Source organism: Podarcis tiliguerta, assembly GCF_965153285.1.
Source record: "Podarcis tiliguerta genome assembly, chromosome: 4".
Classification (NCBI taxonomy): domain Eukaryota; kingdom Metazoa; phylum Chordata; class Lepidosauria; order Squamata; family Lacertidae; genus Podarcis; species Podarcis tiliguerta.
Genome location: NC_139537.1, coordinates 60,985,532 through 61,004,056, shown reverse-complemented (window position 1 = coordinate 61,004,056; position 18,525 = coordinate 60,985,532). Strand labels below are relative to the sequence as shown.

General features: G+C 39.8%; 1 protein-coding gene across 1 annotated transcript in view; it reads left to right on the top strand.

The window, feature by feature from the left end:
* POLA1 (DNA polymerase alpha 1, catalytic subunit) overlaps window positions 1-18,525 on the top strand; it is a 183,811-nt gene that overhangs the window by 33,842 nt on the left and 131,444 nt on the right. Inside the window, exons 17-26 of the mRNA XM_083439328.1 lie at window positions 676-737; window positions 1,884-1,973; window positions 3,398-3,514; window positions 4,716-4,891; window positions 6,138-6,267; window positions 6,591-6,710; window positions 7,343-7,442; window positions 10,724-10,848; window positions 12,222-12,368; window positions 12,876-12,998. Coding sequence (XP_083295454.1) covers window positions 676-737; window positions 1,884-1,973; window positions 3,398-3,514; window positions 4,716-4,891; window positions 6,138-6,267; window positions 6,591-6,710; window positions 7,343-7,442; window positions 10,724-10,848; window positions 12,222-12,368; window positions 12,876-12,998 — 1,190 coding nt within the window. The remainder of the gene's footprint in view (window positions 1-675; window positions 738-1,883; window positions 1,974-3,397; window positions 3,515-4,715; window positions 4,892-6,137; window positions 6,268-6,590; window positions 6,711-7,342; window positions 7,443-10,723; window positions 10,849-12,221; window positions 12,369-12,875; window positions 12,999-18,525) is intronic.

Sequence of the window (18,525 nt, the reverse complement as noted above, 5' to 3'; positions counted from 1 at the left end):
TTGGCAGAACATGTGATTTGGCAGAACATTGCTTCAACCTTGGAAAGCCACTGTCAGTCAGTGCAGGCAATATTGAACTAGTTGGATCAATTGTCTAACTTCGCATGAGGCAGTCTCCTATGTTCCAATGTCATTCTGCAGTGAAGAGTTTTACAGTTGTACCTTGGTTGGTGAATGGAATCCGTTCCAGAAGTCCGTTTGACAACCAAGGCGCGGCTTCCGATTGGCTGCAGGCGCTTCCTGTACTCAATTGGAAGCTGTGTCAGACATTCAGCTTCCCAAAAAGTTCACAAACCGGAACACTCACTTCTGGGTTTGCGGCATTTGGGTGCCAAAATGGACGAGTGCCAAGGCGTTCAACAACCAAGGTACGACTGTAGTTTGATATGAGAGCATTTCTACATTTCCACATGTCACAGAAATCTAGGAAGACAACTAAATTAAGTAGCATTGTAGTCATCAAGGTTTGAAAACAATTTTTGTTTTTCAAAATGGTGTCTGTCCTAATTTCCCTGCCCTATGGAAAGCTTCTGTATATTTTAACAACATTTGTTGCAAGCCATACATTGTTTTCATGATAAATATTGTTCTAGCCAAAGCACTTACAGCACATAAAGCCATTTAGCTAAGCTCCATATTGTATATTTCTCATTGACCTGGTTGTTTCCTTTGCAGTTATTTCCAAACCAAATGATTGCATTTTTCCATATGACTTCAAAGAAGTAGTTAAGAAGAAGGTAACTTTGTGTTTCTTGTATATTGGTTTGCGTTCTGTAGTCTCCATCTTTGGAAAAGCTTTGAACATGCACAAACTTTCATGCACTTTGGCCTGGTTTGGAAGTAATCTTATCTTGGCTAGCCAAGATATGTATGAGCTTTGTGCCTGATCTCCTTGACTTTGCACCATATTTTCCTTCCCCAGTATCTATGATTGAACATATCCTGGGTTAATCATAATCTTCGGTGACGACCCAAGTGGAAAAGTATGGCTACCAAGTTGGGAACAAACAGAATCTGTAGCCATGATTTGAAATTGCATTAAAATTCTAGGTTATTCCAAACTTGATAACTTTAGTTTCATACTAAAGTTTCATACAGATGTAACAAGAAATTTTGGTTAATTAACACAGAAATATTTAAATCATGGCTGACTGAGGAGGAATAAGTTATTATGAGGACAAAGCTTTGAGATACAAGTGTTGTGCATATTTCAGCTTATTTTTTTAAAAAAAATATACTTTATTAATTAAAATTTTCCATACTTGGTGCAGATACAGCATCCAATATTGCAAACTCTCACAACTGAGACACAATGCATAATGTAAAGTAAAATAAAGCAGGCATAGAATATGTTATAATCAAACCAGTGATCAGAAATGCTTAGGAATTACATCCACAAGGGTCCTTGCAGAATTGGAGCATATTTCAGCTTAAACTCAGAGATGTTATGAATTGGGTCTTTATGAAATAATAATATTATTATTTATTTCATGTCTTACTGACCGTTCACCGCAAGCTCCTAGGGTAGGTTAAAGCCATTTAAAAATACAATTTTAAGAACAATTTAAACAGTAAAAACAATTTGCCTCCAAATTGCATCATAATGGATTAAGGAAAATGTGTAGGAAAAAAATGCTATCAGCTTCTCACTAATTTAGCTGTCCTTTTCTATTGTAGTGGGCCGGGAAGGGTTTCTGTATAACCTTTGTATAGTATATAAAGATTTCCAATAAGTTTAAAGAATAATAACAATTCTAAAACTTTGTTATTTGTGCTTAAATGTTCTTGGTTTCATTTAAACATGCATAATTAAGCATAGGATTGATGTGCAAAACTTTTAATTTTTTGAACATTTGGATTATTTAAATTTTGTGTTTATTTAGAATGCTAAAATAGAGATTGCCACAACAGAGAGGACACTACTGGGATTTTTTCTGGCAAAGGTTCATAAAATTGATCCAGATGTTATTGTCGTAAGTGGCTTTTTATATCTGCTTCTGAGATCCTTTTACACATTACTTTTTTGCTACGTTACTTTAAGGTGATGGAATGTTGATTAATATTTTAACATAATGTGTTACTAATGGAGACTTACAGCAATGGAGGACTCCAGTGGGGTGGCTGGGAAAGATTTTTAGATGGGGTATTGGCAAATGGCACTGTTTTGACCAAATGAGAAGAGATTTTCAGAAATGAAAGGAAGACTAGGCAACGTTAGTTAGTTAGTTAGTTAGTTAGTTAGTTAAGAGTTGTGGTCTTTTGAGGGTTATCTGCTGGGAGCTCTGTGTTGGTGGTGGATAGAGCCAGAGTAATCTGGAATATTGACTGTCTTGCTTCAGTTTCCCCCGTAGCTACCTCAGTTCCTAATCTGGTTCAGGGCTATTTAGAGGTAGAGCGCAGTTTGGTTACTTTCAAATAAGTATATAGACCAATACAGCTACTAAATGTGGGAAGCAGTTGGAAGTAATTTCTTTCTAACTTTACTGTGTTTTCTCCCTCCCTCCCTTCCCCTTCCCCTAGGGCAGCCTATTAATTTTATCTCAGATAATTGGGAGAAATTGTACACTTTCAAGACGCCTCAGGGCACCGCATGTTGCTCACCTCTGAATGATAGAAAGTAAGAGGCAGAGAGTGATAATAATAATAATAATAATAATAATAATAATAATAATAATAATAATTTTTATTTATATCCCGCCCTCCCCAACCGAAGCTGGGCTCAGGGCGGCTAACAACAATAAAATAGCGCAACATTCTAAAAACATTTCATTATAAAAATTAATTAAAATCAAATTGATGGCAACCATTAAGCTAAAGTTCTGTGAAGATTGCCAGAGGAGGGAGTCAGGCCAAAGGCCTGGTGGAACAACTCTGTCTTGCAGGCCCTGTGGAAAGATGTCAAGTCCCGCAGGGCCCTAGTCTCTTGTGACAGAGTGTTCCACCAGATTGGAGCCGCAGCTGAGAAAGCCCTGGCTCTGGTCGAGGCCAGCCTAACCTCGCTCTGTGGACTGGGATCTTCAGGATGTTTTTATTTGAAGACCGTAAGTTCCTCTGTGGGGCATACCAGGAGAGGCGGTCCCGTAGGTACGAGGGTCTTGATGATGATGCTATGTCTGAAGGAAAAGGACAGAGTAGGCAGGACCTGTGTAGCAGAAACCTAGGAATGATATGTAGTGGAGTTGAGGACAGACCTAGTGAGAGTGGAGTTGGTGACATGTGAATGTCTTTTGTGTTGCTTCATTCACATGAGCATTAATAATGTGATAATGTGATACATCAGAGGAAGGACTTCAAATAGTATGGACCCATGCCATCTCTGTTGTTTTAAGCTGAATACACAAGAGTAGGTATATACTGTATAACTGCTTGTTTTTGTTTCCTTTTCTTTCTTTTTAAGGGACACAATATTTATGGGTTTGATCTGGAACTTCTTCTCCAGAGAATTAACTTCTGCAAAGTTCCACATTGGTCTAAGATAGGTCGACTGAGGAGATCAAACATGCCAAAGCTTGGGGTAAAATGTTGCTTATGTTGCATTGCTGTATTGAATGTGATTAAAAACGAATTATTTTAGTTGCTGTACTTTGAATGTCTTGCTTGATTGTTTTGACTATAGTCATGTATCATGACAACATTCCAATTTAGATTTTGGTAATGTTGTTAAGAGTCATATTTCAGCCATAAGACAAAGCTAAGCAAATTTAGTTTACTTGTCTCAGCTAGATGGAGTTATTGACAGATTAATGACTAACAGAGGTGCTTTTGTGTATGGTGAATTGTGGGGAAAATGTATGTTGGCTTGACTGGCAAATCATTCCTTTGAGAATAGTTAAGGTTTTCTAGTTCTGCTGTATAAAGCTCTCTACATGTGGCATAGTTAATTGTTATCTACTCACAAAGGATTTTACTCAGACTACCCCCCCCCTTTCACATTGCTACAACATACTCTAGTACTGTGCTGGTAAAGAAACTAACCAGCTCGCTTTTTTCTGTAGTTATTGTTTAGGTATTTTAATGCATCTGCATGATGATTGCACTATACCATTAATCTTGGCAAAACCAAATTCTTGTGGCATTGACACTGTTCAGTGGTATATGTGCCAACAGTGTGTGCATATTCTTATACATGTATACACGCGCAGTTGTGCTGTCCCACACACATTATAAGGAATATATATCTCTATTTAACAAGTGTCATCTATTTCCCCAGTGTGTTTTGTTTTCACAATATGGAAAATGTTTTTTGACTTGTGGCACCCTATTGAATGAAAGCCTTCTGTTTTCCTTTATCCTGTTACTTTGTGATTTTTGATTTATGCCCTGATTTACGCCCTGGTCTTGATGATGCCCTGGCATTCTTGAACTTTTTTTTAAGAACAGAAAAAGTTCTCATTCAAAATAAGATAGGTAAAGAGCCAACACTGGTGTGGCTTGGATAGGGAAAAAAAAATATTCTCTTGTGTTAATGAAGCAGAGACCTATAAAGTCAGAACTATGAATTTGTTAGTTGTAAGTCCCCTCATTGGACGAGCTTTTCTCTCGTGTTTGCGACGATTAAAGTCCTTTGCAACCATTACAAGGTTGTTGAGGTGCATCTGCACACAAGAGAGAAGCAACTTCTGTGTGATGTAAAAACTGTGTTATAATTAGTCCACAACAGAAATATAGCAATGATACAGAATCTGAAGATGTATTTTTCTTTCATGGTAATTAAGGGTCGTAGTGGATTTGCTGAAAAGAATGCAACTTGTGGCCGAATGATTTGTGATGTAGAAATTTCAGCAAAGGAGCTGATTCGTTGCAAAAGTTACCATTTGTCAGAGCTTGTGGGTCAAATTTTGAAAATGGAAAGAGTGGCGATTCCATCTGAAGAGTTACGAAATATGTACAGGTATGCTGCTAAATACATTTCTTGTTATAGCAATCCCATTAGCAATAAGAACATCAGAGCCTGCTAGATCAGTTCATCTTGTCCAGCATCCTTTTCTCACAGTGGCCAAGCAGATTGCCTGTTGGAAACACATAAGTAGGATATAAGCCCAAGAGCACTCTCTCCTGTGGTTTCCAACAACTGGTATTCAGGATAATTATTGCCTCCCAGCTGTGGAGGCAGAGCATAGCTTTAATGGCTGGTGGTCATTGATAACCCTCTGCTCCATGTATTTTTCTAATCCTCTTTTAAAGCCATCTAGGTTAGTGGCCTAGCTAAAACAGTGGTGGAATTTATTCACTTATAGAATAGAGACAGGGAATTAAACACTGCCCTGGGAACTACAGATCATTTATTGGCTAGGAGTCCATCATCTATAACCCCACAGCAGTTTTCATACAACTATGAAACCAATATGAATAAAATGCTTGAGGTAAAACATCATCAATAAAATAAAAACAACAGTAGATGCAATGATACAAGTATTGACTAGTGACTAACAGCAGTCCAGTTTTGGCTTCCAAAAGCACAAGAAAACAGATAAATAAAACCATGTAGCAGAAGCCCATCTGTGTTGTGGTCATCCATGGGAGTTCCATAACTAGGGTGCCATTACAGAGAAGTCTCTGCTCATAGTCCCCATCAGATAAGCTACATTTTTCAGTAGGACTGCAAGTAGGAACCCCCTCCACAACCTTAAGGCACAGAGTTGTGGGCATGGGAAGAGACACTTGGTTTCTAGACCCTTTATCATCTTGGTTGCCCTCTGCACACATTCCAGCTTGTCAATATCCTTGTTAAAGTGTGGTTTCCAGAACTGTATTCCAGGTGTGGTCTGACCAAGGCAGAATAGAGCGGGACTCATCCCTGGTGGTCTAAAGAGAAAGCTTTGTGACATCTCTTGCAACAAACAGAGCCTGGCTCTGTTTGAATCTAACCCCTGATGGATACTTCTGTGCAGTCATGATATTACAACAGTTCTTGAAATCATGACTTACCGGAATATTGTACAGGTGCTGCTACTCCTATTTTTTCTTTCACACTCTTTGCAGTTAAAAGGGGAGTTCCATTTTGTTTTAAATTTGCACTGTAAGCAATCATTTGTGAGCTCTGGCTTTATGGGCATTGTGATAACGATTTGAATCTGCATGCCTTTAGAACATGTGGCGGAATTTATTAAAATTTCCTCTTCCTTTTCTTCTTTTAGTGATTCCCGTCATTTACTTTACATGCTGGAGAACACCTGGACTGATGCCAAGTACATTTTACAAATAATGTGTGAGCTCAATGTTCTTCCACTAGCCTTACAGATTACCAATATTGCTGGCAATGTTATGGTAAATTTCATTTCTTAGCAAATTTACATCTCCATTATTATATCTGATTTGAATATACAATCTTATTCACAAAACTGGTTCCTTTACAAAAGGATATATATATTAAGCCTCATGACGGGAGGTTCATAATAGAGATGTGTTGATCAAGTCAAAGGGAGCAGATTGATGTTACAGATTCCAAGCAGAGCAAAGACAAAACACCTTAAAGCCCAATAATACAATTTCTGAAAAATATTTAAAGCAAATGCTATTAATGCAATACCATTGTTGGCGTTTTGATTTCTGTTTCAACCTGTAACTAATTGGCTTTTATTTCCTTACAGTCGAGGACGCTGATGGGTGGGCGAGCAGAGCGTAATGAATACTTGCTCCTGCATGCATTTTATGAAAAAGATTATATTGTGCCAGATAAGCAGCTCTTTAAAAAGTCTCAGCAGAAGCAGGTGAGTAATTTTTTCAGCCCCTCTACATTTGTTACTTTTGGTTTATAGCAGGCACATTTACTGTTATGTGCACAAGCTGTGATGATCAAACTCTTGTGACACCCCTCAACTCTTCTCATCTATGCCAGGGGGTGACAATCGGAATTGTCTAGTTTTAGCCAGACCAGACTTTCCCATTAAGTCTGAACTTGGTGAACTCTGGTTAGTTGAAAACCTTGGCTTGTTTGAACTAATCATAACTCTAAATGAACCAGATAACCAGAATTGTCCATGTTCAAACTCAACATGTTAATTTAAAACTGACAGTGGAAGTTTTTGACCTCCCTCTTCCCCTCATTTTCATGCACCAGAGAAGTAATTAAGCACTAAGCTTGTCCCTCATGTCCATAATGCTAAGCTATTCTTCAGTATTAGGTCTGAACCAGAATACTGTTTTGTTTTTCCACGGCATCAGAAAGTTGGTATTTTGGAGAGGGGTTTGTTTTTGGTTTTGGGTTGTTGCTGCACATCTATATATATATGGTGCTATACAGAGAATGACAGACTCTGGGCCTGTCTAGCCTAGCACGGTCCGCACTAAGTCTCCATATAATTAGAACTTCAGTTTTGGCTTATTCTTATGTCTCATACAGCTGGAAGATGATGAAGATATTGAAGGTGATCAGAACAAATCAAAGATAGGTCGGAAAAAAGCAGCATATTCTGGAGGTTTAGTTTTGGATCCCAAAGTGGGTAAGAACTGCAGCTTCACTACTTGAAATGGTAGATCAAATAAGAAAGGTGATGACTAAAATAAGTCATACAATCCTTTCTAAAGTCTTCCTATACTTCCTGTTCCTTTTTTTTCTAGCGAAGCACAAAAATGACGATAGTGGGATTTTTCTTATACTGCAGATTGTGAAAATACCATAGCTGTTTCTATTTTGAGAATGCAGGAACAAACATTAGCTTTAATTTAGAGAATAGTATATCTCCTCTTGAATGTGGAGGAGGAAAATGCGTTCTTTATGGCAGTTAGATCTAACTGAGATGTGTGGCAGTAATTCCCCACCCCCCACCCCGCTTATATTGGAGCATGTGGGAAGAGAACAATTGTGTTTGAATTTGTATTTAATATCAAATACGTAAAGTGTATATAATATGAAGAATGATGATGAGTAATTGGGACTTTCAATTAAGGTATGTCTTTGATAAAGGACTGGATGGGGTGTAACATGCTGACGCATAATCCAGACAAAATAGAATTCCTGTTTATATGGGGTTTGGGTTTACAACCTTTCTTGGATGAGGCTTCACTGCGCCTAAAAGATGAGTATCTTTCAGGTTTGTGTGTACTCCTTCAATTGGCACTCTTGTAGGATGTGAAAGTAGTGTTGGTGGTATAAAGTGCTTTTCTTTGAGCTTCAACTAGTCCACCAGGTATGACCCTTTGCTCTTATGGTGCATCTCCATCTGTAAGACATACATTTCTACTCATACCTGGACAACATCTTGTGCCGGGGCCTTTCTCTTGCCCAGGCCACCCAGGACCTATAAACCACCCTGATGTGTCTATAACATGTGTTGTTAATCAGCCGGCTCAAGAACCACCTGCAACCACCACATCAGGTGTCTTGGTCCAGATAGAGTCCAGAAGATTCAATAGACAATCATGCCCTTCCATCTGCTCAAAATAGTGAACCTGCTGCAACTTGCCCACGTCCTCAACATGATGTCCTGAACTTAGATCCTCCTACCTTGGGCCTAAATTTTCCCTCAATCCTACTCTGATGGCTACTGTTGCTCCTCAAAGAGAAATTAGGCCACCATAAGATTGTCCTTATGCTTGCCATTTAGGAGGCTTTCTGCTGGTAGACAAACTCTCACAACCTCTTGAAGTTTCCACGTAGATAATTAAAATGATGGGCACTAGTCTCCATGGCTGCGGAAAATACTACCTAGCACAGATGAACTGGGGAATGACAGAAATAGGTCACAGCGTAAATTGGCTGGCTTGCAACATTTAAAAGCACCATTATAGAATACAGAGTAATAAAAACAATAACAATAATGAAAATACAGGACTGTCTCTCCTGGTATGCCCCACGGAGGACCTTACAGTCCACAAACAATAATACAGTAGTACCTCTGAATGCGAACGGGATCCATTCCCAGTGACTAGCATCATCTACACCTTAGTTTTCAAAGGCCTGTCTGACTTAGGAAGTTCTTAGCCTCATATCTCCACCAAATGTGCCTCTGATGTTGCTGAGAACAAGACAAGGTCTTCATCTGAGGATCTTAGCGCCCAGGCAGGTTTGCATAGGGAGATAAGATATTTCAGATGGACCCAAGCCATATAAGGCTTTATAGGTCATTACCAGCATTTGAACTGTGCCCAAAAAAGGACTGGCAGCCAGTGAAGTTGGTTTAACAGGGGACTAATATGCTACCTGTAACTTGGACCAGCTGAAGCTTCCAAACACTTTTGAAAGGTAGCCCTATGCAGAGTGTGTTGCATCAGTCCAGCCAGACTGTAACTAAGGTATGCTTCACCGTGGCCAGATCAGATATCTCAGGGAATGGGTGTGTGATCCATAATTGTGCAAATGCATTCCTGGCCACCACTGAAATGTGGGCATCCAGGTTCAGGGCTGAACCCAACCAAACTGCAAGTTTGAGACTTCAAGTGGAGTGTAACTTCATTGAACACAGGTTGAATCCCTGTTCTCTCATCTGCCTTGCGACTGACCAGGAACACCTCTGTCCCTACCTGAGATGGTGGTGGTGATGACGATGATTTTATTATAGATTTCCTTAGTTTACAAAAGTATGTGCATTTTTGTATACAGAATAAAGTTGGGGAAGAAGAAGGGGGGCGAGGAGTGGTAAACTTATATTCTTATACTTAGGGTGTATGTGGGGTTTTTATGTCAGCGTCATTTCGGTAGGATCTCTTTCTGTTTGTTTTTTATATTTCCTTGGTAGTGAGAGAGGTTGGGTGTGGGACCCAGGGTGTGATTGATTGTGTTTAGTTGGCTGCAATGAGGTTTGTTTGTGTGTGAAAGCTGGGAGGGGGGGGCGTTGTTGGGTCAAGTTAGCTAGATTGATTCATATGCTGTCGTGTCCCTACCTGAGTTAAACTTATCCAGTCCATTACTGAGATCACACACTGATTTAGAACAGAGTTGTGTGTCATCATACTCCACAATTCCGTATGACCTCTCCCAGTGGTTTCATGTATTTGTTCAATAGCATGGAGGACAAGATGGAGTCCTGAGGTATCCCACATGTCAACAGCCACGGAGTCGACCAGGAGTCCCCAGCACTACCTTCAGAACTTGTACCTTCTAGAAGGACTAGCGCCACTGTTAAACAGTGCCCCTAAGTCTCATCCCTGACAGTGATCCAGAAGGATGCTATTGGGAGGTCCAGCAGAACCAACAGGGGCATACTCCCCCTGTCCAGTTCCTGGTGTAGATCATCCACCAAGATGATCAAAACAGTCTCTATTCCATAACCGGGCCTAAAGCCAGATTGAGATGGATCTAGATAATCTTGTTTATCCATTTCATTTTGTATACCGAATATGTGTATAAAAATCCTCTCTGCTGCAGCTAATAAGTGGATGCTTGCAGTTTCACATGGTGTCTCCTTTCTGTGGTGACAACTGTGCAGAAGCATCCCAGAGTAACACTGAAGCTATCTGTTCATCCCTGGATAGTTAACAGGGTTGGATCGTTCCACTTCTGACATATCTGCACCATAGACTGGTGATATAGTGTAGTGTTTAGAAATAATGCAAGTGTTTTTCAGACCTGAATGCTGACAGAATCACATGGACACACATTGATTTCATAATAAACCAGAGTACTTTTGAAGGAATCTGACTTTAAATGTCCCCCTCACCAATGACTCTTCACTCGCGTTCTGGTGTTCTTTTACAGTGTACTGCAAATAACTTGTCTCTCACAGTCTCCATAGTAGGTACATATTGTAATGTGAATCTTGTGTGCGTGTATTTTTAATTTCAGGTTTTTATGACAAGTTCATCTTGCTCCTCGACTTCAATAGCTTATACCCTTCAATTATCCAAGAGTTTAACATCTGTTTTACAACAGTTACCAGGGTGTCTTCAAGTGTGCCAAAAAAGACAGAGGTGTGTGTTTAATTTGACAGGAGCTTTTAATGTTTGATTGTTAAAAAAGATCATATGTTTATATTCAAGAATACATTGAAGTCTCCTTAGACATTGCGGCTGTATTTAGTAATTGTAGTGTATTGCATGATACCATGTTTAATAGTATAATTTTTCATTATAAATTGTGTATAATCTCATGAAATCAGATTGGTTCCACCTTGACATGGAGTTCATTATATCTTCCTTTTTAGCAGCTGCATAGTATTTTTGTGACATTAAAAAGTGTACATGGACCCTCCTTGTTTTCTTACATGCTTAGCTTATTCCCCATTTTTCCATGTAAAACTGGATCAGTCTTGCTTGCTGAAACAATTTTTCTACACGCTGTCCTTGTAAAGTTCATTAAATATGTATATAAACTATTTTTTTACATGATTTATCTGCCTATGTGCCTATGAGATGGCAACGATGGCATTGCATCATCCAAGTATTGTTCAGCAGAACTGTTGCAGACAAGGAAGGCTTTGATCTTTTTTGCTATGTGTTCAAAGTGGTTTTGTATACTTCTCAGGTGGTATCCAATCTGGGTAACTAGGTTACAGAACCAGGCTTAGCTTATGCCTTCAGAACATGCTTTGGCCAGCCCAGGATAGTGCAGATGTACCTTATACTCTACTTTGAGGTTTTCACTAGATATTTTGTCAATACCATTTATTTTCTTTATCTGTTTATTTAGTCATTAAATTTGTTTCCTGTTCTTTCTCCCAAAGGAGAAAAAGTCAAAGGAGTGTACTCAACTTCTGCTAGTCCAATAAAAACAAATCCACATTTTTGTGTTAATGGTTACCTGTCTGAGGTTATTTGGGCCACTTTCAGCCTCTGGTCCTCATGCATGCTTATGGTTTCCTTGCGGCACCAAGATCCTGTGTCCATTTAGGTTCCTTTCAGCTCATAGATGGGCATGCGAACTGGAAGAGACTAGCAGTTTTAGTTTAGAACCAGGAGTTTGTCCTTGGTTGGGTGTGAAGTGCCAACTTTCCCCAAGGGGATGGTGATTAGGCCCTTAATCACAAAAACACCTTTTGGGTTATTTATATGCCAGTTTTTCACGTTCCCTTCTTCGGGAAAGTAGGTGTCATCTCCCGAATGAGACGATTTGGGCACAAGACAGAGACCCACCGGGGGGAATTCCTCCAGAGAGTAGATATCGATCTGAATGCTGATGGTTCTGGAAGGAATGGTTATCTGACCTAGTTGGGATGTCTTCTCCATTAGGGTCTTTTGAGATAGAACCCAGCGGCATATCCATATGACAGGGTGGAAGCAGCAGTTTCAGGAATTGTTTCAGGTTATTCTGGTAGTATTAACTTGTCAAACTAATAACTTCACAGGATGGAGAAGAGGAAATTCCAGAATTGCCAGATTCATCGCTAGAAATGGGAATCTTGCCTAAAGAGATCAGGAAGTTAGTTGAACGAAGGCGTCAAGTGAAACAGTTGATGAAACAGCCAGACTTAAATTCTGACCTCTACTTACAGGTATATCTAACAGAATGAAAATGTCCATTGTTGAGAAACTAGACCAAGATCCTGCTTGTTTGTATACATTTCTTCTCCAAGGCTAATCTTTAAATGTAAGAAATGAATATATAGGGCAATTTTTTTGCTGCTATTTCTAATTTCTGTTAGGCTAGCCTATCTTGCTTCTTATAGAAGGGGCTAAAATGAGCAGCTAGATAATATCTGCCAGCGCAATTAACAGGACAGGCACCCACCCCCACTTACATGCATGCCACTCGCGGATGACTGCATTTAAATGGGTCACTGCTAAATAAGTAAGTAGATTGGACTTCAATCAACCAGGAGCAGTGGGTGGGAAGTGCCTTCTCCTCACTTCTGCCATTTCACTGGTTCACCTGGAGCCTTTACCCCTCTACCAGATGGCCACTCGGCATTTTAACGTCTCTCTTATAAGTGACTGACTACATATGATTATATTTATATATTTAACTGCTTACTGTGATGGTCTTAATTTCTTCTTTGCAGTATGATATCAGGCAGAAGGCTTTGAAGCTTACAGCTAACAGCATGTATGGATGTCTGGGGTTTTCCTACAGTAGATTCTATGCAAAGCCACTTGCCGCTTTGGTGACTTTCAAAGGCCGAGAGGTGAGTCAGCAGCGAATAATGGGCTCGTGACCTTCCCTTCCCATTTCCTTCTGGTGCACAGCTGAGAAACGGACTGGGCAAGCGTTTGTTTCCCTTTGCCCTTGTGTGAATCCTGCTTGTCATTGCGTGTGAACTAGAGATTGCCGTTTATCACAAAGTCTGGTTGGTTTTGAAACGAGCCAGCTTCGAATCATGGGTTATGAACCAAAGTTTAATGCTGAGTGCAAATTTGGTTACTGAATGTTTGAGTCAGTTGTAACATTTATGAGAATGCATAAAAAGGTAAGAGCAGCTTGGCTGGATCGGACCCCTTTTACATGTATTCATCATAAGTTCTTCCATCCAGTTTCTGCATTAACCTGCAATAAAAAAGAAAAGTTGCAAATTAAATATGTATTTAAAGAGGTGCTTTTGAACATTTTCTCCAAAATATGCACGTCCAAATGTATTTTATATAAAAATAGGCATTTTGTTACTAATATTTCATTACAATATTCACAGTTTTTAAAATACAACACAAACTTCCTTTAACAATGCTGCCTGTACATCCAGCAATCTTTCACTTATCAAACCATGTAAGTGAACAGTTAAATAATAGATTTTGATTCTTTTTTAAAATGGTTTTTAAGCTGACAATTGTATTGCAAAATTCAGAGGCGTACAAAGTTTGAAGGATAACTACATTCTAATCTACATAATTAGTTCATATCATTTCATGTTAGAATTAACAAAGAATCAGTTTCTGAAGCAGCCTTGGTCCTCTTCTTCTGTTGCTTCCAAGCAGCTACTGCTGAGACGTGTATTGTGTCTGTAAACCTATTCTCCATGTAACTGACTAATTCTCCATGTAACTAACTTGAAGCCATTGATAGACTTTACCTGCATGAATTTGTAAAATCATCTTTTAAAGTCATATAAGCTAGTAGCCATTGCCACATTGGCGGCAGTGAATTCCATAAATTAATTCTGCACTGTTGATTTTGTCTATCTTGAATCACATACTAATCAGTTTTATTTGATAAGCACAGGTTGTTAATATTATGGCGCAGGAAAAAACCCTACTCCCATATATGCATCATTTTATACACTATCTTCGTGTTCTCTTCCTTGCCTTTCTTCTAACTGAAAAGCTCCAAACATTGTAGCTTTGCTGTTGTTGTAAAGACAGTGCTCCCCTTTCTGCACCTTTTTGCAGCAGTGCAGTATTGTTTATAGAATTTGGAGTGGCCTTTGCCCCCATCCTGAAGTGGGTGGAACTAACCCCACATGCTCCCAGTGGCCCTCTGCACATTCCTGAATAGAGCTACTGTTGCCATGCATTTATAGACCACAGTGGTGGCTCATGATGTTAGCTATTTAAAAAACGACCTAGCAAGTTTGGTCAAACCATCTGCCCTAGTTAGTGGTGAAATACATTATAATATCTAGTGAGGGTCAGAAAGTGCTAAATATTTCAGCTGCCAGATTGAATCTTTAGAAAACCAGAAGGGTATGTTGTGTTTGGTGCAATCTGGACTATTGATTGTGCTCCCAAACCTCTAATAATCTGATATTTATTGCCATGTGAGTAATCTCACTTAAATTAGAACATAATGGCTTGCTGTATCCTTTTGGAGCAAAAGTGTGGCATACCTCTGTCTCCTTCAATACACTAGTGCGTCTGAATTATTTACCAAAACTAAACCTTTTTCCTTGCTGAATAACATGCTGGTAAGTCATATTGACTTGGCCTACGGCTGTAGTTGAGTGGTAGAGTATCTGCACCAGAGGTCTTAAGAATTATTAAAAGTTGTGTCCATATCAACCTTAACCACCATTAATGCCATCCACATCCCCACTTAACCAAGGTTTTCAAATCAGTTTACAAACCCACGTGCTCTCAGAGGGGTTGCTTGCTCTCAGTGGGGTTAAGGCCAGAACAGTGAATTATGTAGATGTTTCAGACAGTCTTCTATGTGGATTTGTGCTAGTTAGGAAAAAGATGAGGGGATAACTACACTTCATGACTTGTGGCTTTGCTTCTACATCATATACAAGGAAGAAGTTTATTTACAAAATTGGTCAGAAGGCAGTAGACACATTCAGAAATTAGCTTTTAAGAACCTCCTGTCACAGGAAAATCTTAACTCTAAAAGTTTACATTGTTTTCTTGCAAAATATACTTCACTGGTCTGAAAGTGTCCAGTTTTGCTATTCAAATAGTTTTTCATTGTTCCATTCAAAATTTTGCTTATTACAGCCCTGCTTGACTTTCAGCAACTTTGTACAAACTATATTAGCCTTTAGCAGAAAATCTCAAGCAGAAGAAAGCATGCTGTTGTATTCGTTGCACAGTTGGCATTACTGTATATAGTTGTAGAGTGGTAATTATGCAGATTCTTCACTAGATGGCGATATATATCTTGTGTTTATTAAAAAAATTAAGCCATTTCTGGTCACTAAATGTGAGTTCTAATTGTGTATAATTTGATATGACTTTAGAGATTTACAAAATTTCCTATATTATTAGAGCTTCACTGAGAATATGGGTTTTGTGTAGTTCAATCCAATAGGAGAAAACTGATAAACTCGCAGTGCATAAAATTAGGGTAACACAATATATGGCTTCCGAGAAGCGTTCCTTCTTAACTGTCTCCACAACATCTGTTTTTCCTTATGGATAAATTTTTTGTACCCCTAACCTACAGCCTGAAATAACTGGTTGATTCTAGATTGAGTGCTAGATTCTGGCAGTTGGGAGTGGCTAGATTTGCAGTGGTCTCACCAGGAATTAGCTTCCTGATTTTATTCTAGCTGTCATATTTGTGTTGTCTGTTGGACATACAGAGGTGGATGTGCACGTCTGCTTCACCCCACCAAAGCACACCACACAGTGCCAGCAAACCCCTGCAATTCATTTGCAGTGCAACCAGTTCCTTCAACAGAGACTGAACACTTGAAGGGCTCACAGCAGAGATTTTGAAAACCTACATTACACTGCCGTTACACTGAAGTGAAGAAACAAACTGATGCAATCAAAGTGCTTCTCAGGAGCTTCTTAGGATAGGCGCAGCCCTTCCTATCACCTGCAGTTATTACTTGAAACCACTCAGTGATATACTTCCCATCTTGGAGACAGTGCTTTGCTTGGCTAAAGGTGTGCTAGCTAGAGAGACTGTCCTAATAACGCAACAAATCCCACTTCCAGTTTTGTCTTCATATCTTCTCTGGCAACAGTGGTTGACGTAGACAACTTTGGCTCATTTTATCTGTTTATCCTACCCAAGTGATGTATGCCATTACAGTGACCTTCTGTGATTTATATAGTTGAAACTGGTTAATGAATAGGCAAAACCAGATGCTAAAAGAGGAGAGAAACCTGTGGGTCAATAATCTTGTTTGTTCTGTTACCACACTTAAGGAAAATATGTTTAGGAAATAGATACAGCATGAAGCTGCTGAGCTGAATGTTGTTCACTGTTGTGGCATGATTTCTTTTAGCTTGAATAGACATTGAATTTTGTTATAGTTGCTACAAACAGTCATTATGGATTATTTAGTGTCATGTAAATTGAGCACCAGCCAGCGAGTTTTGGGATAAGCCAAGAATGATTGACTCCTGGTAACTGAATCTTATTTCTTCGATTCATTACACTATACTGCTGCTTGCAGTATTTGTTCTTTCCATCTTTTTAACCTTACCTTATATAACAAATTATAGTGGCCACCACAAATTCCCATCTTCTGGAACCTCATTTGTACATATCCAGCATCCTAGTGTATCGACTTCAGGCTTTGAAGTAGGCAGAGATAACCTGCCCATGGATCCCCTGATCCCTGTAGGAAAAATAATAACAGAAGGCATCTTATGATTTTCATTCCTTTGTCCTGAATCAAAACAGATTGGTAGGTATTTGTAAGTGTGGTGTAGTGGTTAAGAGCGGTAGACTCGTAATCTGGAGAACCGGGTTCGCGTCTCTGCTCCTCCACATGCAGCTGCTGGGTGACCTTGGGCTAGTCACACTTCTCTGAAGTCTCTCAGCCCCACTCACCTCACAGAGTGTTTGTTGTGGGGGAGGAAGGGAAAGGAGAATGTTAGCCGCTTTGAGACTCCTTTGGGTAGTGATAAAGCGGGATATCAAATCCAAACTCTTCTTCTCTTCTCTAAGGAGCTGGAGTCAAGCGTAGGTCAGCAATAAAAAACAACAACCAAGGTGTCAGTGAAGTTAACTCTTTATTCAAGAAACCAAAATAGTGCAGACCTCGTGATCCCAGCAACTCTTCCCAGTAGGTCTTGCTCCAACAGGGCAATTGTGAGGACTGAAAGTCCCCACCTCCCCACCGCTTCCTAAGTCTCCTCCTCTCCAGGTCTTTCCCAAGCAGTCGCAAATGCTCTGCCCTCTTTGTTTATCTGTGTGTTCTAGGAGAACAGGGGGAAGGGGAGTTGGTTGCAATACGAGAGGGAGACTCCTGTCTTCTTCAGCAGCCGCCTTCTCTCTCTCCTGACCCCACTCTGCTCCAGCCTCTGCTTCTGCCTCGGAGTCTGAACAGCCCTCTGCCACAGCCTCTTCTTGTTCACCCAACCTGTTGCCGCTTCCGACACCACCTCCTTCCAGTCTGCTCTTTCTTTTCCCTCTGACCATTCACCATCGTCCCACCACCAATCTTCTGATCCTGAGCCTTCTTCGCTTGGGGGTTCCCAGCTGGTGCCTCACACCACTTCTCTGCATCCATGACAGAAGTTGGGGGGTGGAAATATTTTTTGGGGGGTGGGATTTTGTTTCTCTTCTACTGTTTAAAGTATTGTTTTATAGTTAAGTTGCAAAGTCACTTTTTGTTTGTTAAAATCCGAAGTATTTTTTTCTTTAAGCTAGGAAGAAAATCAGATCAGGGTGAAGAACGCTTGTAAATATTCTGTTTCAATTCTCATTGTTTTGTGTGTTTTTTTAAACCTACACTAAAAGCCCCTTTTGAATAACAGTGTTGACAGGTCTTGTGAAGCAGCTACTGCTGGCACTGAGTCAGGATGACAGAGCAATAATTTTAAAAACTGCTTTAGTTACTTAAATACAACTCACTTCTAGGAAGACTGCAATAATTTGTTATCTGGTCTAATCAACTCCATCTTTTCAATACTACTTTCCTTGCATGTTTTTTTTTTTTAATGTGTGATACACACAATACGGTATCTGAATATAAGGACCAAGAACCAAGTTTCCACTTCCACTTCATAGTACAGTAGTACTTTGGATCCTGAACACCTTGCAAGTTGAACGTTTTGGCTCCCAAATGCCACAAACACAGAAGTGACTGTTTCGGTTTGCGAACTATTTTTGGAAGACGAACGTCCGATGGGTCTTCTGTGGCTTCTGATTGGCCACAGTAGCTTCCTTCGGCCAATAAGAAGCCACACTGGGGTTTCCGAATGTTTTGGAAGTCAAACGGACTCCTGGAACAGATTCTCTTCGACTTCCAAGGTACAACTGTACAGTGGTACCTCGGGTTAAGTACTTCATTCGTTCCGTAGGTCCGTTCTTCACTTGAAACT